Source organism: Haliotis rufescens, unplaced genomic scaffold (assembly GCF_023055435.1).
Source record: "Haliotis rufescens isolate VD_foot unplaced genomic scaffold, xgHalRufe1.0.p SCAF_4, whole genome shotgun sequence".
Lineage (NCBI taxonomy): Eukaryota > Metazoa > Mollusca > Gastropoda > Lepetellida > Haliotidae > Haliotis > Haliotis rufescens.
In genome coordinates this window covers 14,002,508-14,027,277 of record NW_025964112.1, presented here as the reverse complement: position 1 = coordinate 14,027,277, position 24,770 = coordinate 14,002,508, and the positions used below count along the sequence as shown (strand labels likewise).

The 24,770-nt window shown below is 41.0% G+C and overlaps 1 protein-coding gene across 5 annotated transcripts in view; it reads right to left on the bottom strand.

Annotated features, from left to right (window-relative positions):
* LOC124140489 (dipeptidyl peptidase 4-like) overlaps window positions 1–24,770 on the bottom strand; it is a 544,190-nt gene that overhangs the window by 282,930 nt on the left and 236,490 nt on the right. Inside the window, exon 1 of one of the 5 annotated variants that reach the window (XM_048382363.1) lies at window positions 11,939–12,502. The exons of 3 other annotated variants lie outside the window; for them this stretch is intronic. In XM_048382363.1, the coding sequence (XP_048238320.1) occupies window positions 11,939–12,010 (72 nt within the window). In that variant the 5' untranslated portion in view covers window positions 12,011–12,502. Of the gene's footprint in view, window positions 1–11,266; window positions 11,897–11,938; window positions 12,503–24,770 lie in introns of those variants that run through there. One more of the 5 variants, XM_048382362.1, reaches the window with a different exon arrangement.

The following is a 24,770-nucleotide window of genomic DNA, read 5'->3' as shown; positions in this document are numbered from 1 at the left end:
CGATACACGCTTCTCGTTGTAAATGTAGATTATTAAAAACAGACCTGCATGCGGAGCACTAACTGATCTGACGGTTGTATTAGAACGTCACGTTACTCACAAAGAATACATTACTCTCTAATCACATGCACCGACGGATTAAACGAACCACTGGTTTGTCAACTTGCACACCATGTCATACAAACTGGACAATTGCCACGCAATGAGTGTGTGTGGATTTACTTCACCTTCAGGACTAGTCCACTAACACCACGCGGACATCAGAAATTAGTTCCACACATTATACGTATGTCGGAATCTGCTCCAGGGGTAACAAGCCATCGCTTTAACCATGAGGCTACCCCAGTTGCCCCCCGTCATGGGCTCCAGGACGTCGGTATTCATGTTGAGATTCTACATGTTTTATAACGGCCACTGTTCAGTTTCCTGCGACCGATACACGTACAACCAAGTAAAACTGACATTCACACAGATTCGACGGTAAATATAAACCATCAACATCAGAGAATACCCAATCTCGATTATCCGACGAAACGGATTCCAGTGGGCGTAAATGGCAAAATAACAGTGAAAATTAACTGCATGTAAGACGAGCTACCATTTGTGACAAGGATTTTGGAGATTCGCATTAAATGTTTGACTTGGACATATGGAGGCGTACCCAAATTTCTATGCGCTAACACCGCTTCATCAGTTTCCATGCATAAGAATAAGGCAGGAACTGCCGCATCATCACATCAGCAATTGTGAGATGACATTTTAACACAACTGGGATTTATTTCGATAGATGGCGTTCAGTTACTATCTGTATTCCGTCGTGGTATGAAAATTTGATTTGTTTACTTCACATCAGGCCACAAGAAAGTGTTGATTTGCTTTTCAGAATATTCAATTGTTCAAAATTCATATATTTTCTTTTGTCATATGTCATTATCTGAAGAATCATCCAAACGGTTAGATTATACGTAATTTAGAAAATGTTTCCTTTCTACGTACCTTAACATGAAAATAACCAAACGTCAGACAATCATCACCTGACAATTTACAAATCTTAGCCAACCCCATGTGCTTAATCAAGCAACGACAAAGGACATTCATTCCCGAACGTATTTGTACTTGTGCTTGCCCCCCCCCCCCCCCCCCCCCCCCCCCCCCCCCCCCCCCCCCCCCCCCCACATAGCACTGTAATCAATACGGCTTACCAATACATGCACATGAATATGTAATATAGTTAGGGAATTAAGACGTCACTAGCATAGACGCACATGAGTCCAAACGAAATGGGAGGCAACAAATAAATAATTGAAGTCATAACCACGAGACTTTGTAGCTCACCTGAATTCTCTGGGATATTGCAACAGCATAGATCACAATATTCGACATACAACTAAAATGTCATAAAAAGAGTAAACTGATCAAAATAAGCGATCAAAAAGGTAATGTAGGTTTTTAAATCGACACTCGATTCATGTACAATTGCACAGAAGTACAGAATAGTGGCACACTATTTCAGTTTCAATATGGTGGCCGTGGAAGACATGTTTGATATTCATAAGAAATCTAAGAATGGAACCATTGGTAGGACACACCAAAGATCTCAGGATCACAAATACTGTGTTTTCAGATGAGATCATGATCCACGTGTAGCTCAAAAGTAAAAATATCAAATAAAAGCGTACCAACTGAATATTGCAATACATATTGATACAGCGTACCATACAATAACTGTTAACGGGTTAATATGCCAACGCTGGCGGCCATGTTACAGAATTATAATTCCCTGGATACTTATAATTCCCTGGATAAGTTTTAGACTCCGATACTTGCAGGGTTTAATAAGCAAAACAGTAACACACCACGGAAAGGAGAGGACAAGATAAAAAAAATTTAAATACTCAAAGTCTTTGCTTCAGATGAGCTAAACATTAAAAAAGGCCTACATCCACGAAACAGCAAGGATGAGACCAGGGGTTAGGGACACGGGATTCATATTAGTAACAGCCGTTTCGAGTGAAGGTTAAGGTCAGTTTAGAGATAGTACACTAGATTTTTACAAGTGTGGAAAAATAGATGTGATATATAAGAACTCATATGCAGAAGTGAGAATGAAGACATTTCGTTTGTGAAACCATGACCAACCAAAACATACTAAAGAACTCTTTCCCTCTACAGGGGCACGAATGGCCCAGTCGTCTAAGGCGCCGCAATTCGCTGTGCTTAGTTGCGCCCCTTGGGCACGCCAGAAACCTATAAGTGTGGGTTTCACCAAAGTGGTAAGCGTCTAAGGCCTGCATCACTTCGGACTTTCCTCCCACATTAAGCTGACACGCCGTGATATAACTGGAATACTGTTAAACCCAACCACCCACTCTCTCACTTTCGATCTACTCTATATGCTTGAACTGTTTCCTCATAGAAACCAATGTGATGTGCCCTTGCTTCACCTTGGTTCTAAGGCCCCCAGTTCCACCCCGACTCAGACCGTGACCCCAACCCCTCGACGGCCCGTGAATAAGTAGGTATGAAAACATCTACTCATCTCCTAGCTACAGATCCGGTGGTCATCAAGCCACAATTACGTTTGATAAGGACATAGTTAATCTGCCGGAGTTTCCTCTCGTAGGAAATTCGGCTTGATTTCCAATTTGTGGTCTTGAGGGCCATGTATTGGAGACCTCTTACGGCGCATAGATCGATCTATGGCTGTCAAATTGCACAATTACTCCAAGACAAGGCTTAAGGGGCATAGGTGGAGGAATCAGTCACCAAAATGAATGGACGTTATCTTTGCTACAAGTTTCGCATTCGCATCCCAGAAGTAATGATGAAAAAGCTGTGCGGCGTTACGTAATATAAAGAGATGACCCGACGGAGAGGGTCTTGTGCATTCAGCATCAATGCCAAATTCCATTAGTAATCGCTTCTTGATTGCACCTTTCAGCTAATCAATAGGAAAAAAAACATCGATATTCGCCAGAGCTATAAGGTGTTTCAGGGTTTCTTTCTTAACATTTGAGAAAAGTATTTCAATTTTTAAAGGATGTTTTTGTGAAAATATATAGATCTAGTTAAGTTCGCTGTGCTTGAAATTGTCCTACTTGTCAGATATTAATTATGTACATTAGATCGAATGAAGAGATCATGCAAACTGTTCATATGTTACGCTGTTCATAGAAAAGAATTTAGGTTTAACAAAATTAATGTTTTACGAGGGTTGTTTGATAAGTTCTGACCTTCACATACAAGGAACTGCATAATTATAATAAAAAAATGGGTAAATGACTTGTCTTAGAGGTATATCCACAAAAGTTTGGTAATGGCCTCCGAGTTCTGGGGTGGCGAGGGTGTCATGGTTGACCTCCTCCCAAAAGGCCAGACAATATATGGAGCATATTATGCTGCACTTTTGAGGAATTTACGGTATGAAATTAAGACACACACCCCTCCCCTAGTTGAGACAAATGACTAGTTAGTGGACTGTTTCATAATTAATGCTCTAAACAACATTTCTGACCGACCTTCTTGTATTAGGGCAACTCAAAACACAATACACGAAACGTTTACCTCCCCAACGTTCTATTCTGATCCTTTACAAAGAGCACATGGAACTACATGACTAGGATATATATCACTGTTGCGTACCCACTGGTATACAAGTATATACTACTCAAAAGAAGTTCAAGAACACCCGATTCATTCACATCACACTTGTGTTTTCTTTAACTCTTTTTGAGTTTCATATCATCATGACCACGCGGAGAGATGTGCTGTCCATAAGAACTATTGTAATAGTTTGGTAATAATTGACGTACAGAGGAAACTTCATTAACTCGAATTCCATTGAGTCCAATACTGTTTAAGGGGGTGAAGCTATCCAGAATCCTTATCATTAAACACTCGCATATCTCCGCACTCCGCATATCTTGTATTTGGAATAACTCGAAATATTACCGATGGTTTCAAAAAAATCTTCCTTTCGAAAAAGGACTCATGGTTCACATAACAAGAAAAGGTAAGCTTTGCAGGTTAACACATGCTCTATACCACAGTATAAGGAGACTAAAATTCCAAACTGTCAAGATAAATGTACAGTTGCCTTCAGCATAGTATGGCATTTCAAGACTTTAACTCCTTGTCTTTCGTGTCTGGTCTGTCAACATTAAGATCAGTATCAGAAGAACACATCCCGACGTGCCTGCACAGAGGATCTCTGTTGTGGATCTCTCCGGACCCCAGACTCTGCTTTCAAGGAAGTTAATTCTGTCATTACATTTGTCGGAGCACAGCCCATCAAATCGGTTTACCGTAACCGCGGTGATTGTCCATACTGTTTCAATCAGCGAGTACTGATGCGGAGGAATCTATTAGAGTAACCCCTCAGCACATGCTTCACCTCGAACAGTCAGGGTTGGCAAACAACGTTGTTCACCCAGACCACAGATTAAATACCGCCGAAAACGGATTAGATGACAGTTTGACCATCAGTACTCCACGTGACCTTGATATGACCGTGCATACTAAGTGGGAATCTACGTTTAGACTACCCGATACACCTGCCTCTATAAAGCATTGCACAAAGAACGGAATAACATTTACAGATTCCAAACAACCTTACGTCAGAGAGGTTTCATACGGACATTCTGGAAATTACCAAGCCAAATTATGGAGACAAATGTGGATCACCAAGGACATGCAGTGTATACCTGTTCTTGAACACAAAACAAAATGGCATGTAAATGGAAGTTTGAAATTCCAGATTATGTAATAAATGGGAATAAAATTTTGTCATACAGTACTGCTGAGTGCGGCGTTAAACAAAAAAACAACACAATCAGCAAATCCAACAGGTACCCTTCAAAACGTCCAATACCATAACAAACCAAACCAACAGGTAACTTTGTTGCTGACTTCACCATGATAAGCCAAACCAGCGTTGACTTCACAGGTACCCGTGAAGCTGACTTCGCCATAATCAGGCAAACTAACAGGTACCCTTGGCTCTGACTTCCCCATTGTAAGCCAAACCAGCGTTGACTTCACCAATATCTGCCAAACCAACAGGTACCCGTGAAGCTGACTTCGCCATAACCAGGCAAACTAACAGGTACCCTTGAAGCTGACGTCATCATATAAGTAGCCAAACCAACAGGAACAGTTGACGTTGACTCCATCACAAGCACCCTAAGCAACAAACAATAACCGGCCAGGTAACCTTGCTGTAACCAGGTATATATTACAATACTACACGACTAACGAACGTGCTAACCTTTAGTACTTTAAAATGTATTCAATGTAACGCTAATGTGTTTTATTGATAAGCTTCAGAACCACCAATACTGTAAACAAACCCATAATACCATCATCGATCAAGACTCAGTCTGTGTTTAGCATTGTTTGGTTACAACTGTTCAAATGAATAAATCATTTGGACTGTTTTGTGTTTAGTGTACTTGTTACAGTGGACTGTAACCTATAGCATTTGACATAAAGACTCCTCCGCCACTCATTGGACAGTTTACACGTTTATTATCCGAAACCTTTCATTTGCAATGATCAATACTCGAAAGAATATAACAAACATGTACAATAGAATTTCGATCGTCATTATATGCATACGTTTTCATATGCGTTGTAAATTAGATCATGCAGACCTATATAATTTGAGGACAAGGTGTCAGTACTTAAGAGTATCAATCAATCTATATTACAGAAATACTGAAAGGCCATAGGCCTATAGCACATATATTTGTGGATAGTGGTTAGACATATTGATTTCTACCTAATTAAGTAACTCATCTTACAATTTCTAAAAGTCATTGCATGTAATATACACGCAGTCAAAGGCTTCAGTTCATTCATATTTAAAGAAGACATTAATTCATTAAACTTAAATATATTTGGAAATTGATACATTGATGGGTGCAGATATGCAAGACGAAGTTTACTGCAATACTCAGGTTAATGTGGCATGAGCGACTTCTGATTCTAACCTGTATATCCAGATAGAAACAGGTGAGTGATGGACGGAAACCAGGGGCTGCCGGTGGCCAGGACACCCATAGTGTCATCACAGCACATTTATTATTAAACATATTTTATTGTCCAAAAAGACGGAGGGATTGGGCACAAGTGCAGCATTTATTACCGCCTCCCCCAGCACATTTACAATGTCTCGTCATGTGAGAAATACGAACGGGTAAGCATGCTCCTGAGATGACCTTTTTATGAAAAGTATGAAAAGTACGAACATATGGCAGATGGAGTGATGGAAGAATAAAGGACCGATCAGTACACAGTAAGTTCTAATCGATTGTGTTTATGGCGTCATCACGTCATGGTTCTTGGACATCAGAAATTGTGCGAATGTCGTGCAATAAAGACACAATCACATAGAAGGTATTGTTTGACTTTGAAGAAGCTGTCGCAAAGTCGACTTCATAGTTCATACTCAGACCATAAACCTTTGATTTAATTCCGGATAACATTTAATTTTTTCATTGAAATACAACACGATACATGCGAATGGGTCTGTATTTATTGTGATTACATTTCAATCCTGGTGTTTTTGCAAGAGAGAGGGGGATGTATGGTGGTAATAAAAACCTGCAGTTACATGATCATAATCAGAGCCTCGGATTCCTGTGATCAGTATTACTGATGATCAGAAGGGCCACAAGTCAATGCTTCAGGAAACACGGCGGCGCTTAAATACTTGCCACGAATCTGCAACACGACTCGTTGATGAGATTCCCAGAGTCAGCGAAAGACCATAGCCCGGACATGATTTCATAGATGACGCAGGCTGCCGATGACAACATGGATCAAAGCAAGACGGGTAACATCAATATATGGAATAGGCCCAGAGCTCAAACAGGATTCGGAATGTCAAAAGGGTATTTTGTCGAAGATGCACATCTTCACGAAAGGTCACAAGATGGGCTTGTTTCTAAAATGAGTAGATCTCCTGTTTTCTGCTAAAAGTATCCTTCATACGAGGCCTACGTTTGGATATTGTTCATGAAACACAAATGACGTGTGAATAAGGCATAAACAGCGCTTTAAATGGTTATCAATGAATGACTGATTTTAAACAGTGCAGGAAGGGCTATGAATATCAACAGCTGTCCAAGCAGGTATTCCAAGGGGCCTTGAAGGGTATCAAAAGGTGTATGCTACCCCGAGAGGTATTCAGCGGGAGGCAACAGGTTATGCTTAGAGCAATTGGAAAGTTAGTGTAGAGACTATAATCAATCATTTTGTAATAACATGTAAATAGTGGTTCACTGTTACACAACTAATATGTTACTGATGGTGCTGATATAGCAGTAGTATAATTACACAACCAAATTAGTGAGACACCAGTCCAAGCATTTCCAAACCGACGCCAATGAAAATAACAAAAGCAACAGCCTTGTTTACATTTCTTTGTTACCCATTACTGACATTGATATTGTTTACTTGTTGATAGAAGCTGATACTTTCAAGACGCGACCAAGGTCATGCTCCCTCATATTTGTTGTACCCAGTGGATTCCGCTTACTGAAACTGCTTGCAGGAACAGCAAAACAACGGGAAAACGTGGATGTCAAATCAGCCTACAAATCGATAACACCAGCCTGGCTACCGTCAACAGTTGCTATATACATGTGACCAACATACCTTTGTAATTAAACGTCTATTGTTTGTGTGTAAACATGTACTATTAAAGCAAGGGAAACGTTAATGAACCTTTTTTAATAAAAAGAACGATAATTATTTGTGACCTACCATAAATAATTAGCCAATTACCGAGTCATATTATAGATCTGAATGAATAGCCTTGCTAATTAAACATAATTATAATAACGTAATAGGCTGACAAGGCTGGGCGTACCTTACTTTGCGAAAGTGTCAACATTGCAGAAATACATGGACTGTATCCATTTTCAGACATACATGACGGAGTTAAACGAGTCATAGCGGAACATGTAAGTCAAATGTCGCGGTAGTGGGATTTCTGGCTTTCCTCAGAATATATACTGATGGACATAAATAAGGGAACATGTAAAGTGTGAAGTGACACGATACCCGTATGTACCCGAGAGATATTTGAGTGACATTTAGAAGTTGGATATGCAACTTGTGACAAGTAAGGATGATCAGCTTCTTTATCAATTGTAAAGAAGGGGTTAGGTGAGGTGTGGTGAAAAGGGGTTTCAACATTATTGAACTTAAAGAACGACGTGCATGTGTGTGTGTGTGTGAGTCTGCGTCTGCGTGTGGCTGACGCCAGTTTCATAGTACAAGTACACCATGCCGCAGTTTAACATGAATACCCAACTCAGACACAGTGTGCCGACTCCGAGTCAACCAGTCCTTGTTTTAGCCCCTTAATGCCGGGCGCCAGGCAAGGACTAGGTTAAGTATGCATACTATCATGTTAACAGTTACTCTGAGGTCAACTTTCTTTTCCAATAATGCCAGGTGGTCCATATTTATGTCGATCAGTATAAACACCTTCATTCATTGTTGATCGACATCAAACATGACGTCATAGTTTAATGTGTACACACATTCCACTAAGCTCCACACAGCGACACCTGACATCTCTAACGACACCCCAAACACGTACCTGGCGCTGCAACGAAGCATTCTCAAATAAACTCTCTTGTCTGTATTTAGGATTCTTTTTGCAATCTATTTTCATCAATCTATCAAAGCCGACTACCAAGTAGGCATTCACCATTTGTTGAATGCACCATTTGTCTTCGCACAGACCAAGGTAATAAATGTTATATCTGCAATTCGTTTTCTCAAACAGGCTGACTCTTGCACCTCCTGCGATACCACATGAAGTTAGCCAGCCTAATAAATGTGTTGGTGTTTAATGAGTACAGTTAAAATAGGATTACAATAATTCCATCGGGGGCATGGGAGACCTTTAAGCAATTCGCTAAGCAGAGTTGCTTTCCTTTGGCGTACCAGAAACATATGATCTTTGGTTAAAATCCCGGTTCGTCCTGACCATGTTTATAGGTTTTGTCAGCACCATACACGTGCTAGTGGTTTCACCAAAGTGGTAAACGCTAAGACATGCATCACTGTACGCATTCAGTCAATCGAACTTTATTCAGCTTTATAGAGAGCTACGCGATAAACCGCAACGAATAATGAAGAACGAAGCGTTGTTTATTTCAAGATATATCATTGGTCTATCATGACGCAATATCTGGAGATTTGAATATGCGCTCGCAACTTGATGACGTCATATATTGGACGACGTTATTTTTTTAGAGGGAAGTGTCTAGTGAGTTATTCCCCATAGGTGTAGCTGGGCCACACAGATAAACGCAGTGGACGAAAGATCGTATCCAAAAGTGGGAGAGATATGACAATCGGCCTTAGGAGAAAAGGTACAGATAATCGACGTGAGGATTGTGAGAATATGCGGGAAATGCCAAACTTAACTCACTGGTCGAAAAATGGACTTGTCCGACTTTTCCGTAGTCGGATTCTATTCAGGAAGTCGTGATTATTAAAATTTGGGTAAATATTTTTAAGCTTTCACATTTTATCAACTCCTTCAACAGGCTGTACATAATGTTGATATCTCATCAAGACCTAAAAAAACCTCGAGGTCGTTGTTTATTGTACAATAATAGAAAATAAACCACTCGGGGCTGCGTTTTTCAGTGTTTTATCGTACTATAAACAACTCCCTCTTGTCGTTTAATTCCTAAATAACCGTTAATTCACATAGCACAAGGCTATGGACATTACTCCATTCTACAGTACTTAAACATACAACGTTCAGTCAGTTGACGTTAAACATCCTTGCTTGTATTCATCCTAGCAAGTACATTTCGACTGATATGTCCATAGAGGTAAGGGCTACCAGCATTCATTCAGTCAGCATTACAGACACCGTAACTGACACTCAATCAGTGAACCTGCTGAAAACAGTAGGACAAATAAATAAATATTAACTGTCAAGGCTGGTGCGTCACTTAAACGCTATAAACCTTGCAAAGTACATTAGTGTAGTACCCCTTTACTCCATCATTGATTATACACATTAAAACATTCATGTTCCCAAACATTACCAAACATTAAACGTTGACGAAAGGACAATAGTGTATGTTATTCCTGATTTGGCTATATCAGAACTATATCAGCTGGGTTTTCGCACAATTGGTGATTCAACATTGGTATCAGAAGAAATGAACACCATAACTTGATAGTTGTTTGATGACGTCATGGCGTGTAAAGGGGGGTAACTGCATGTGGGTGAAATTCTTTGGAGGCTGACCCAACAGTGTCACCCATGTCATGATCACCATCATCTCAAGATTCCTCTTTAAGTCGATCAATATCTCCACCTTCATACGCTAATCTGCATTTCGATATTCCACAATGAAACACGGAGAACAAGAATGCAGATTTGATCATACTCTATTCTCGTCTATTCTGTAGGAATGGTATACGGCGTCAGGCGACAGGCACTTACTTTTATGTACAACTGGTATGAGTGTAGGTTCTTCCGGTAGGGCAGGACATGCTTTCTCTTTTCGAGAACACCTGGTGTCATCACTTAATTTCAGTGATCCATTGATATAAATTCAAACGCTAGTTTGCCTCTTGTGTCCAATGAAATCGGTTTCCGTGGATAATCGAGACTGGTTATTCTCTGGCCTTGACGTAATATTAATATAAAGGTACGTTTTTATCAGAGCATGCATATTTACTTTTCGTCCAGAAAAGAATGAGGAATGCATGCCTAAACCAAATAATTGAAACACCATAGCTGTATTGCCTATTGTCACAGAAATACCATGTGCATAGCTAAGCTGCGGAATCAATATGTGCCAAACATAACACGTCACAGGCTATTCTACCTGACTCTGACGTCACTCAGACAGTTGCTGCACCAGATCTCAATATAGGTATGATTGAAGCAACACTGTATATATAGGAGTATCATAAATAAACACATAATTTTATTAGTATGTGCTGGTATATATAACGTTAAATGCTACAACTTAAAATACCCAACATGGAGCATTTGCAAGCGGAATAAGATGGGTGCGAGTTCATTACAGACAAGATGTATGCATAAAAATCAAAACCTGTAGATGTATTTTAGGATATGAAGTAGTATGGGAATAAGGATGAAAGATGTACCATTGTCCAGGTAAAACACATCAAACAAAGAACATAAACACGTCATATAGGAATAATGAGGTCGTGGAAATGACAATACAGGCGTAAAAGACAAATCGTACACTACCTCTAAATCCACAGCAGCGTGTTTTTTCTTGTTTCCCTCGGTGTGTTTCACACTGACAGTTGCTGAATTCATGTTGGTGCACACAAAATCACTTCACTTTATCCCGTTAATATACGCTACGACAGGACAAATCCACGTGTGTGCAGACCTAGCAATAATCCCGACGCTTGTATCCGTTAACTGTATCCAATCCTACATGTGGCGCCCTGGCATCTAGTACTATGCCGGTATGATATAAGCAGGAGTCCTATTGTGTGACGAATTTCACGATCAAATTATCCAATTAATGCATATGCATGATCGGCAATTAAGGTCGTTCCTTCTCAATGGATGTTAAATGTAACACACAAATTATTTACCGAACCTTTGAGTTTTTAACATCTGGTCCTGACAGTTCTGGGATTGAGGTAATTCCGAGCCGAATCAGTTTTTATAGCAATTGGTGCGACTGACTACAATAAAATAAAGTCATGAAGTTTGAGAAATATGTATTGCAATAAAGTCATGCCACGAAGTGATCTACACCTCACAAAAACGAGGTACTACTTGTGAAATTAAAAGGAGACATCTACAATAGGTCAATAACAATGTGCAGATTCTATCCCAAAAATACCAATTTCAAAAACTTTCAAAAATAAGAATTGTTTTGAAAATTCTAGTTTGTCAACAAACCTCCAAATCTAAAGCCGCTTTTGACTTCTTTCGACCCCCTGTATCTCGAACACTGACGTTAGCCGAATTCATCTCACACTAGGTTTGTGCCAAATTAAACTCATCCAATGCTAGATCCAAGGTAGAAGAGCTGGCACAAAAGTCACGACTCCAGTAAATGAAAAGGTGGTCTATTGCCAACTCGCATTTGACCGTTCCCCGATGATCCAGCGATGATTATATATATCGGAATTGCCACCTCTGTATACATCCACTATTCTCCAGCATCAACTCAACGTGATCCTAAACACTTTTGACGTCTTCAATGCCAAAGGTCTGGCACATTATAGGTCTTTCCACGTGTATAGTGAAGGAAAAAATCCAGCATGCTTGTATAGCAGTACCCTACAGTGTGCGGTGTCCTTCGATCCAATCCAAGCTTCGCGGGACAGGCTTGTTGCTCGCGTTGCAAGCTCGCGCTATGAACGTGAATACAGCTAGGGACAGTTCCTGATTATCTGCTCGACCTAATCCTTCTTGATACTGGTACTCATGCTGTTAGAAGCGTACTCAACATTTAATCCTCTCCGACTCAATTATCATTGCTCTATATAGAACTGTGCACATCTGCGCACCTGTTTTAGATATCAATTTTGATGTATACCATTGTAGTGTAATTGTTGTTGATCGATCTTTAACGCACAGGTGGTATGCCTTTTGGGAACTGAGTCGTGTGTGTTCAGTAGGATTTCAAGCAAGTGCCTGTTAACTGGCATGATTTCCTAAAAATATAACATTGACATACTTCGTGTACACTATGGCCTAGATTGAAACATCTGAAAGGATTCCGAGTTCCTGGCAATAACTAATGCAACCCAGATATGTTTACAGCAATCTTAATGATGATTTACTGTGCAACACGGAAGTGCAGTCTTGTCTGTGATTTCTTCTATGGCATTCTAGCTGGTCGGGTATATATATATATCACCTTCCTACTCAAGTTTTACCACAGGGATGAGTCACTTCTTTCTGACATATATGCAGACCATGTCGGTAATTCCTCGAGAAGATAATACTCTCTAATCACTCACGGAGAGTGTGGGTGTCCTGCTTGCGGGTCAATGTGGTCTTTGTCGTCAAACTAGAATCCCGGATGAAACGAATGAAGTACTGTTAGTTATGAATAATTCACATCTCCGTCAGGTAATGAGGTAAATCATGTGGTCAACTACAGCAACTGTCCACTACCTGATACACAGGCCACAGCCAGGATCTCATTAATAGCCTTACAGTCATCCGTCATTGGGGTCCAGGTATGTGTATGAGGACGTTAACGTGATCCTATCAATACAGCCATTTGTTTATACAAGAACATACAAAGCACCGCATCTCACTTCCACACAATCTATATATTCTTCACTTAAATATTCAAAGCTTTCACATCCTTAAAATTTAATGTTTCCCGTGATGCTCGTCTTCACAATGGTAAATGAACTACCCATGGAGTCAATATTAAGTAAATGGTCATTGGAAGGTAACGGGTCGATGGATATTTGTTTGAACTGTTAATGACGTTCGGAATACTTTTCATTGACTAAGGGAATTCTATTCCAGACTGAATGAATCTACGAGCAATCAAGACCATTATATCAAGGTTGTTCCCTTTCCTTGAAGCCCCATGGGGCCCCTCATGACGTATATGTTGATAGTACGCGCATGCTGCACGGGATGTCCCGCAGTGCCAATACATTTTGAATAGTTCCATGAATCATGAATTATGCATAACGCAATACAAATATAGAATTGTCACACACAGCTGCGTACCTGGTAACAATTAAAGGTGTCGTTTCAGTGAAACAACACCACACTATCTATCGAGGATATGCTTTTTTTAACCTTATATCCCATCATTCGAGATATTTTCAGAACGAGATAGAAATGTGAGCCCTATGACAAGCAACGGGAAGCCCTGTGCATATAAGGCGACAGAGACCATTAGACGTTCGAAGCTTCATCTTATGAACGTCATCCCTGTTCGTTCAAAATTGAAATAAAATTAACATTATGTTACTCTTTCTATTGGTCAAAGTAACCGTTCCAGGTACGTTCCAGGTACGATCCATGCATAGAAGTCGAAGTTTCACCATTGTATGAGGCGCCGTGATTCGCTGTGCAGAGTTGCGTCCCTTGGGCATGCCAGAAACCTATGATTGTGGGAGCGAATCCCGGTTCGCCCCGATTATGTTTCTAGGTTTGTCAGCACCATACCCGTGCTCGTGCGTTTCACCGAAGTGGTAAACGTCTGAGACCTGCATCACTTCGGGCTTTCCTTCCACATTAAGCTGACACGCCGCGATATAACTGGAATACTGTTAAAAGCGGCCTTAACCCCAACTCACTCACTCACCATTGTATGAACGCTAGAAAAGAACATAGTGTCTGAGTCCATTAAAACAACAGGCTCACCTTCACCATTATTTAGACGTTGAAATATATGCATGCTTTCTGAACCAGGGGTACTACACCTAATAGAAGATATAATGTGGAGATGTCATGACGTCATGGCGTTCTAAACGTTACTTGTTTGAGTTGTCTTGCGGGGTGTTTCCTCCAGGTGCCAGCAATGTTTGTTTCGCATGGGTACTGTTATTCAGGGGTAGATTGATCACATAGATGTGTGTGGAGTTAGACCCAATAATGACATTAGGAAAAGTGTTTGGCTAGTCTCTTGGGCTTAGCAGCTTGAGATTATTGCCACCTATTATGACGGAGCAAGAAACTAGCGCTCTGCACTGATAACTGAGAGCTCGTACCCACCAGATCGGATTGAAATACTTAAATACGTTGTATCGCAACTTTCAACTTGTAGAGGTGTTACCTGGCAAATATCCACTTCAGAATGTGTATTAAAATCGGTGATGTTTTCAGTTTCAACATCAAATTACAAAGATAGTATACAATAACAGTAATATTTGTCTGGATCTTTTCTACAGAATGTCCATAACGCCCAGTTAAGAAGCCTCTTTCAAAATCGAACATTTTCAGACTGTGGGCATATTAAAACTATTTGAATAGCGAGGAAAAAATATTAATTGTTGTCATTTCGAATATCTTTGATGTTGAAATATCCCCTTTTCCGTTACAGGAAAGGTTTAATGAAATATCTATACAGTAAACTACGGTTATAACGAGGGACTACTAATTTTAGTTCGTTATAACCGTATTTCGTTATAAGCATATGTACAGCATAACTACAGCAACTAGTCGGGACAAAAAAAGTAAGTTCGTTATATCCGTCAGTTCGTTATAAGCGTGTTCGTTATAACCGTAGTTTACTGTATATTAAACATAAAAGAAACACCTGAGACTGTTCATCCTCGATTTAATCGTTTTGCGTAACAAACCAGCCCGTAAAACAAACTTAATTTGTGCGGAAAGCGTGAAATTGTAAAATACAATTACACTTGGATTCACAAATACATTTAGTGTGTTTCCCAGCATGACTGATTGGTATGTATATCACATTAAAGTGCATTGTGCACAAACTACAGTTTATGCAACAAAGATTCCCTACATATGGTCCTCGGTGCCTGCCCCAACAAGGTGAAAGTACAGTCTATTTTTATCTCCTGCAACTGTGACATCTCCAAGGCCTTTAGAACCAGCCTAGAAGGAGAACTGTCAATAAACTGCAACGCGACACTTCTTCAAGCTGCAAGAACGCCATGGTTAGAAAAAGCAATGTGTCAAAATTAACATTCTAGACAGGTGACGGAACCTTTGCTGTGCTGTCGTCTATGACGCATTAACCACCCTGTCATGCCCGTTCAATACAATCAGTGTCTGGTGATAACCAACTCTGTCACGCCCTCATAACTGTAACAAATCAACAGTATAAATGTTGTACAAGAATACTCAATCGAAATTCTGCTTTAGGAATTGATTCCCAATTATAAGCGTTACGTGGAATCGGTAGCCTGAGTAATGTACTGACTGGCAGTTTAAAGGTAACCTGTAGAAGCGGTTTGCAATTAGCTGTGGAATTAACGGTTGCTACCATTTGTTGGATGACGTTTGGCTGGATAATTACGCCCCGTGGCTGTGGTAATGCTGGGTACACACTCGGAACCAGGGACATGCGGCTGTCTGTCAAATTACCCCTTCGCACTACTATGTAAAATACCTAGGCCGCCAGATGCGGATGACGGACCAGTGATTAGACGCAGTTAGGGAGGATGGGGAGACGCTGCAGCAACTGATGTAGTAACCCCATGTAGTCTTACTGTGGGACCACCTATTTAATGCTGTTGAGTCAGCGTTGTACTGTTGATAAGAGGGCACCGTCGGTAGAACGTTCAGAAAAAAGGGGGTTCCGATTGTTATGCATTTAGTTACGATTACCTTCAACCACTTTCTGTCCAAATCTAGGCCATTCGATGTAATAGTCTATTATCCAATAAGTTCAACATTAAACATGGATAAACAAGTGTAGATGTGACATGATTGACTTTTTTCGTATGGTCCATCACTATTTATATAAACACAAGGGTAATGGACTATTTACACCTGTCCGTAATTTTGTATCTGTATACCTATCCGCAAAACTCCATTTTGTACCAGGGCATCTACACCTATCCGTATCAGTAGCAGCACATTTTGGACACGTGTCCCGCCACCGTTGATTTCCACCTCGGACCGATGTTTGCGGATACGGATGCACGGAATAGCCCCTGTTGTGACGTCACATTATATATTGTGACCCCCTCGCAGCTCCCTTTTTGCACATCTGCAACATGTGGATACATGTAAATATAACTACGGACAAGCCTTAACGCAAATACGGATGCATGTCACGGATATGGATACCGGACGAAAAAAAGGGACAGGTGTGATCCCGGCTTTAGCCGTTCACTGATGCACATGTGGTGTCTCCTTAGGCAAGAGCCTTTGTTCGAAATGGGCCTCGGTTCATCCAGCAGTGAATGGGTACCCGGTAAGATGAGATTGTAATGAGGCTGTTAACTTTCTAGCGCCCCACAGGCAACTTGGGTTGTATACTCCCTAGAGAGCTGAGAATGAAATTAACTCTACACTCATCCAGTGACCGGGGTAATAATGGTGAAGCGCTTTGAGCATGTCCCTGTGTGGTATGGAAATACAGCGCAATATAAATGGCCTATCAATATTATATTATTCATTGCAAAGACATCTGCTGTTCGCTGAGTATTTAGTTGTGGTTTCATAAATTTGCAATTGGGAATCAATTCCTAAAGCAGAATTTCGATTGAGTATTCTTGCGAAACATTTACGCTGTTGATTAATAAGATGTATGTTTCTTATTATTACCATAACAACGTACACAACTGGACATTCTAAGCTTTATGGTATGAGAGATCGCAGCAAGATTCCAAATCTCTTTTCATCTGTCATATTGTTATTAAAGTAATTACAGTTAGAACTGTGCTCAGCAGGTACGCTTTGATTAGTCATGTTCACGTGCTCTGAGAGTAAAGGTTCAAATCCACATTCATTTATACAACACTTACACTTTCCCAAGACGGAGACATGCGGTTTTGTGTTCACATGTTTCCAAAGTAACAACACAGTGGTCTCTTCTATGCCAGTCTTTTTGTAACCCGGACAAAGTAACCGTGTTAACATCCAAACCGATACTAAATCAATTCATATAATTAATTATTAAATGTCCTGATGACAAAGTGTCCTACTGTAACAATGTATATATTCCCCAATGTGTGGTTTATTCCCTTAAAGACGCATACACTTACAGGCGTACGTACCTATTGAACGGGTACCGGAAGTCCACTCCACAGTTTACAGGGATGAGCTGTACCTCCCATTTATGGAAGCTTAACTGTCCTTCAATACAAATATCTGAGAGTTTAGTTTATGAACACTTTGTTTGCATGCGTTTTTGACGGGTGATACCGGTGGGGCAGGATGTACGCTCATCTTTCTGTGAACACCTGGTGTCATCACTATATGATAGTGATTCATAAACACATGTTTATCGTATCGGATTAGGAACCATTAGATGGGTTGGATCAATCACATAAATACTGAGAGAAGATGTCTATAACATGTAAAGCAAATGACGAGAGGACGGAGGTACGACATCCCTTTTCATCTCATTTCGGCACATAGAAAATGAGTACTCCGTTCACTCATAGTACGAAGAAAAAAATAAACAAACATTCACATGAGCTACATGCACTGGTATGGATTGTAAGATCTATCGCACCTCGACCACATTGAAAAAGGTGAAGAAGAACGAGTAAATCCAGAGAAGAAAGCAGGCAAGGATTGATGTGTTAATCACATATCCTATCAGCCTCCCCCTCCCTCGAGCTCTGCGCGTCTCTGTTCCTCTGACAGAGTGACAGTAACTTATCGATTTGACAACGACCAACCTACCACTCTCTCTCCGTCACTACCGGGCTCCCGTCACCCCATGCTCGTCACAGCAGTCACGTACTTAGCGTTGCCACGCTGATCCCCCGTAATTAAACGTCGCAAACCCAACTTGCACCATCATCAGACCTTAACTCTCCTCTGCACATCCTCTTTCCAAGCTAGAAGTGTTCACAGAACCTATAGTTCGAGACAGCAAAGTCCCGGGGGACCTGAGAGAGACCATTTAGATGAATTGGGGAATTGTCTGTTGAACAACATGTGACTTTCTAATTGATTTGGATCGAGCTGATGCCTTCATGGGCTTACTTACCAGGTGCGTTCTTCCGCTGAGGATTGTGCTGTGCTTTAAGGGTATTACACCACGTGAATTGGACATTACCACATAGACTCATGTATGGAGGACAGGAAACAGATACCGGACAATGAGTCTCAAGTTGTCTCAAAGAGGAGACAGAATGGACAGCAGCTGACACCTATACCCATGAAGTGTTTGTCGCCCATGTTTCAAAGTAGTCCTATGATTGAGAGAGTGAGTTTATCGCCGCTTCAGCGTCTTATGGGAAGAAATCCCAAATGGCACATGTCGTTGATGGGACTAATTATGAGAAACTCCAGAGCTCGTAAGGTACGACAATCGAAAGATGAGAACCCAGGTCCATCGGATCCAGGCATTTATGGGAGGTAACTCTGCATGCCAAGGTGGCACTACAAAGCCATTTATCTCCCAGTTTGACAGGCAAATGTAGGTGGGGAAACATCTGGTGTTGTGCACAATAAATTTTGGACTGTTGTCGACAGGAAGAGACGGCGTTGGTAGAATGCCAACAAATGTATTCGCCATGTGTAGATTCAGTAGTGTAGTTGAACAGCTTATTAGCAGGAATTAAACAGGGGATATATTTACACAATAGATCGGCAAAGATAAGATGATACCATCAATTCAGATTGCATTCAGATCATAAAAGTTTGATATTAAGGTGCCCAATGATCACTATAACGTAACAGGAGCACGGGTAGCCCAGAGGTCTAAGGCGCCGCAATTCGCTGTGCAGAGTAACGTCCCTTGGGCACGGCAGAAATCTATGATTATGGGTTCGATCGCCCCGATTATGTTTCTAGGTTTGTCAGCACCATACCCGTGCGCGTGGGTTTCATTAAAGTGGTAAACGTCTGAGACCTGCATCACTTCGGGCTTTCCTCCCACATTAAGCTGACACGCCGTGATACAACTGTAATATTGTTCAAAGTGACGTTAAACCCATCTCACTCACTGCCTTCCAAGCATCAACTAAATGTCAGAGTATAGTAACACAGATATATATTTGCTTCCAGTAAGTATTTCTGATATCGATTTACAGCAACATATATACACAGGCAGCAAGACTGCCTGGAGCTGCTTTCTGTGTGATTGGTTATTGAAAGAAGTGGAGCTCGGATTAGACTTCTGCAGGGTTCAGATGAATGGCGCTAGCGTAGGTTACATTGTGCTAGTCAAAAGCCTGTGTCATAACAATCTGGGCCATTCCTTGATATTTGAATATCAGCGCCTGTTGTATCATGACACGTGGATCAGACAAAACAGTGGTTGATAGTGTAAGCACCGAACCCTGTTGTACGATATTATACAAACTGATGGGTTGATGTGGCTGGGGTCTATTGGATCGGGTATCCATTTGAAGTATGAGTTTGTGGATTCAACGAAACCTGTGCACAATTGAACGGATTATTTACAGGCCGTCGTTGAGTGCAGCATTAAACAAGAAATAGATATAATATGGTATTCAACAGTTTACTCAGGAAGCGACTTCCACAAAATTCAAGGCATTATACTGTTATGTGTATGTAGGTTACAATGCAGGAAATGTTTTATAACATACTTATAGTGATTTGTCATTTACATTGACATTGTACAGGGTTTAGTTATGACGTGAACATGTGGAACGTTACCAGCTTTACATGTAACGTTACCGGCATTACATTTGGAACGTTACCGGTATTACATGTGGAACGTTACCAGCTTTACATGTAACGTTACCGGCATTACATTTGGAACGTTCCCGGCATTACATGTTGAACGTCACCGGCATTACATATGGAACGTTACTAGCTCTTCGTGTTACGTTACCGGCATTACATTTGGAACGTTACCGGCATTACATGTGGAACGTTACCGTCATTACACGTGGAACGTTACCGGCATTACATGTGGCACGTTACCGGCATTACATGTGGCACGTTACCGGCATTACATGTGGAACGCTACCAGCTTTACATGTAACGTTACCGGCATTACATTTGGAACATTACCGGCATTACATGTGGAACGTTACCCGGCATTACATGTGGAACGTTACCGGCATTACATTGGAACGTTACCGGCATTACAAGTGGAATGTTACCGGCATTACATGTGGAACGTTACCGGCATTACATGTGGAATGTTACCGGCATTACATGTGAAACATTACCGGCATTACATGTGGAATGTTACCGGCATTACATGTGGAACGTTACCGACATTACATGTAACATTACCAGCATTACATGTGGAACGTTACCGGCATTACGTGTTGAACGTTACCGGCATTACATGTGTAACTCTACCGGCATTACATGTGGAACGTTACCGGCATTACATGTAACATTACCGGCATTACATGTGACACGTTACGGGCTTTACATGTGGAACGTTACCAGCATTACAGGTGGAATGTTACCGGCATTACGTGTGGAAGTCTACCGGCATTACACATGGAACATTACCGGCATTACGTGTGGAACGTTACCAACATTTCATGTAGAACGTTACCAGCATTACATGTGGAACGCTACCGACATTACATGTGGAACACTACCGGCATTACACGTAGAACATTATCGGCATTATACGTGGAACGTTACCGGCATTACATATAACGTTACTTGCATTACATGTGGAATTCTAACGGCATTACATGTGGAACGTTACGGGCTTTACATGTGGAAAGTTACCGGCATTACGCGTGGAATGTTACCGGCATCATACGTTGAACGTTACCGGCATTACATTTGGAACGTTACCGGCATTACAGGTGGAACGTCACCGGCATTACATATAACGTTACTGGCATTACATGTGGAACTCTAACGGCATTACATGTGGAACGTTACGGGCTTTACATGTGAAAAGTTACCGGCATTACGCGTGGAACGTTACCGGCATCATACGTTGAACATTACCGGCATTACATTTGGAACGTTACCGGCATAACATGTGGAACGTTACCGGCATTACAGGTGGAACGTTACCGGCATTATACGTGGAACGTTACCGGCATAACATGTAACATTACTGGCATTACATGTGGAACGTTACCGGCATTACATGTAGAACGTTACCGGCATCATACGTGGAACGTTACCGGCATTACATGTAGAACGTTACCGGCATCATACGTGGAACGTTACCGGCATTACATGTAGAACGTTACCGGCATCATACGTGGAACGTTACCGGCATTACATGTGGAACGTTACCGGCATCATACGTGGAACGTTACCGGCATTACATGTGGAACGTTACTGGCATCATACGTGGAACGTTACCGGCATTACATGTAGAACGTTACCGGCATTACATGTAGAACGTTACCGGCATCATACGTGGAACGTTACCGGCATTACATGTAGAACGTTACCGGCATCATACGTGGAACGTTACCGGCATTACATGTGGAACGTTACCGGCATCATACGTGGAACGTTACCGGCATTACATGTGGAACGTTACTGGCATCATACGTGGAACGTTACCGGCATTACATGTAGAACGTTACCGGCATTACATGTGAAACGTTATCGGCATCATACGTGGAACGTTACCGGCATTACATGTGGCACGTTACCGGCATTACATGTGGCACGTTACCGGCATTACATGTGGAACGCTACCAGCTTTACATGTAACGTTACCGGCATTACATTTGGAACATTACCGGCATTACATGTGGAACGTTACCCGGCATTACATGTGGAACGTTACCGGCATTACATTGGAACGTTACCGGCATTACAAGTGGAATGTTACCGGCATTACATGTGGAACGTTACCGGCATTACATGTGGAACATTACCGGAATTACATTTTTTTTCGTGCTTTTTTTTAAAATTACATGTATGTTGTGTAAAAGGGAACGCATATAATACGTCCTCATATTGACAAATGGTTGTAAACATACTCAAGTCTGTGTTAATCCATACCAAATTTAAGTACATAATCCAGGTTACCCGTGAAGATCCGAGGTAGAATAGGTCTTCGACAGCCAATGTTTGCCTAGACTAACATTTAGTCTCTGAAATCTTATATTACACAATATCCTTCTTGACTCTAAAAATTAAAAAATTCCCTATGCTGATTTCAGGAATAGAGCTAGCTTGAGCTGGCTAGACTTGCTTTTGTATGCATTTCTAGATTATTATTTTTTCATAAAATAAATATATTCCACGGTCATGGTGCAGGACTAATGTTTGCCGTAAAAGGCGACTAACGGGATCGGGTGGTCAGGCTCGCTGACTTGGTTGATGCATGTCATCGTATCCCAATTGCGTGGATCGATGCTCATGATGTCAAGCGCTGGATTGTTTGGTACAGACTAGATTATATACAGACCGTCGTCATATAGATGGAGTTACAGTAGATAGGCGGTACATGGTTGACCTACAGAACGGCAATTATTTTAAATACCGAGCCAGCACTAACCTAGTTCATGAACATGACCTAATTATCATTGAAACTGTGGAACAGAACAATCCCCATCAAACTACTGACTCGTGAAGGTTGATGTTAAATGATGCAGTCTGTGGAAACACATCTACTTCTGGTATGTCCCTTGAGCGACTGGATTGCAACAATGGGTACCGTTACCATAGTCACTTGCTGCCCAGATGGACATTGGTGTCTTTTATTGGGTGATATTTCGGCTACTGGTCAGTTTTGCGTTAGCCCTCAGACAGGAACGTGTGGGAAATGTTTCCCTGCGGACTTAACACCGTCCTTTAATATTCAGGGTCTTTCAACGGCTTCTGACACGTTTTGTCAAGAAGATTCCAGTCCTGCTTTCACCATTAACGAGGCCAGTTACACGAAACCTTTTCTGAGGAATCTCATCATTATTAATTTTCCTTGACCTAAACAAATAAACACACACCACAGTGACATAGTGACACCAAATAAACCCTGAATATTACGATCATTAAGTGTTTCAGTTTTACATGGATATGTATAACGCTGTGATCTTGCCATCTACATTCGTTTTGTTGACATTAATCACCTTTCGAGTCTGGATCGAGATTTGATTACCTCTAGGAAAGGAGAAGCAACATCACACTGGTGGTGATTGTTTGGGTGCTGCATAATACAGATGCTCTTTAAAGTCCACACTTGTGGCTGGTTTGTTAGACGTTAGCTTCACAGCTTTCTGCTGACACAACGTGAGACTGGGGACGTCTAAACTAGGGACATGAACCTTGTTTGGCGGATCGCCAAATAGTTTTGGAAACCAGGGCACTAAGTTCTATTTCCCCTATGTTTTGTAATAAACATATAATATGTGATAAGTAAATTAAAATTACCTTGACCTTTTGTCCACCGTCCACGATTCTCTAACATGTCAGTCTGAAATACGTATTGGCGATCATTTCAATTCTATTACGAGAAAAAAATATTGTTTTTACCTTTTTAGATGACCTTATGATACATTAATTAATTTATTTTTTATTTATATGAAACACACTCAGACGCACGCACACACGCACGCACCCACGCACCAATGCACGCACGCACATACACACACCTTAAGAGTACAGCGGTAATGATCCACAACAGTAAGACGCATTAAAATATAAATTTAGATTGCGTCAGTTTGGTCTGCCTACCTGTATCAGGTAGTTTAAACTCATTGATCAAACTTAAAATGCTTCTTCCAAATAGTTAATTCATCGTGCCAAAAAGTGCTGAACGAATTGATCCACTAAGCACACGAGGTTGGAGATCTAAACTACTGAATGTAACGAACACAGTTCTATTTTCTGAGAGTGAGTGAGTAAGTGAGTAAATGTTGCTTTAAGCCGCATTAGCAATCGGCAATAATTCCTGAGGAGTATGGATTTCAGGAAGAAATACATTCAAGATATAATGAACTATTGAATAGTTGATTACTGTACTTGTAAACATAATCCTTTAATCAAGATTAAATAATTTGGTCCTATTAACTAGGACAAGACACTTTGATTTAACGTCGCTGTAAATGGTATTACAAGTGATGCAGTCTTAGACGTTAACAATTTTGACGAAACCATTTGCACAGGTATGATGCTGACAAACCAAGAAGCGTAATCAGGATGAATCTGGGATTCGAACTCACGATCATAGCCTCCTGGGTCG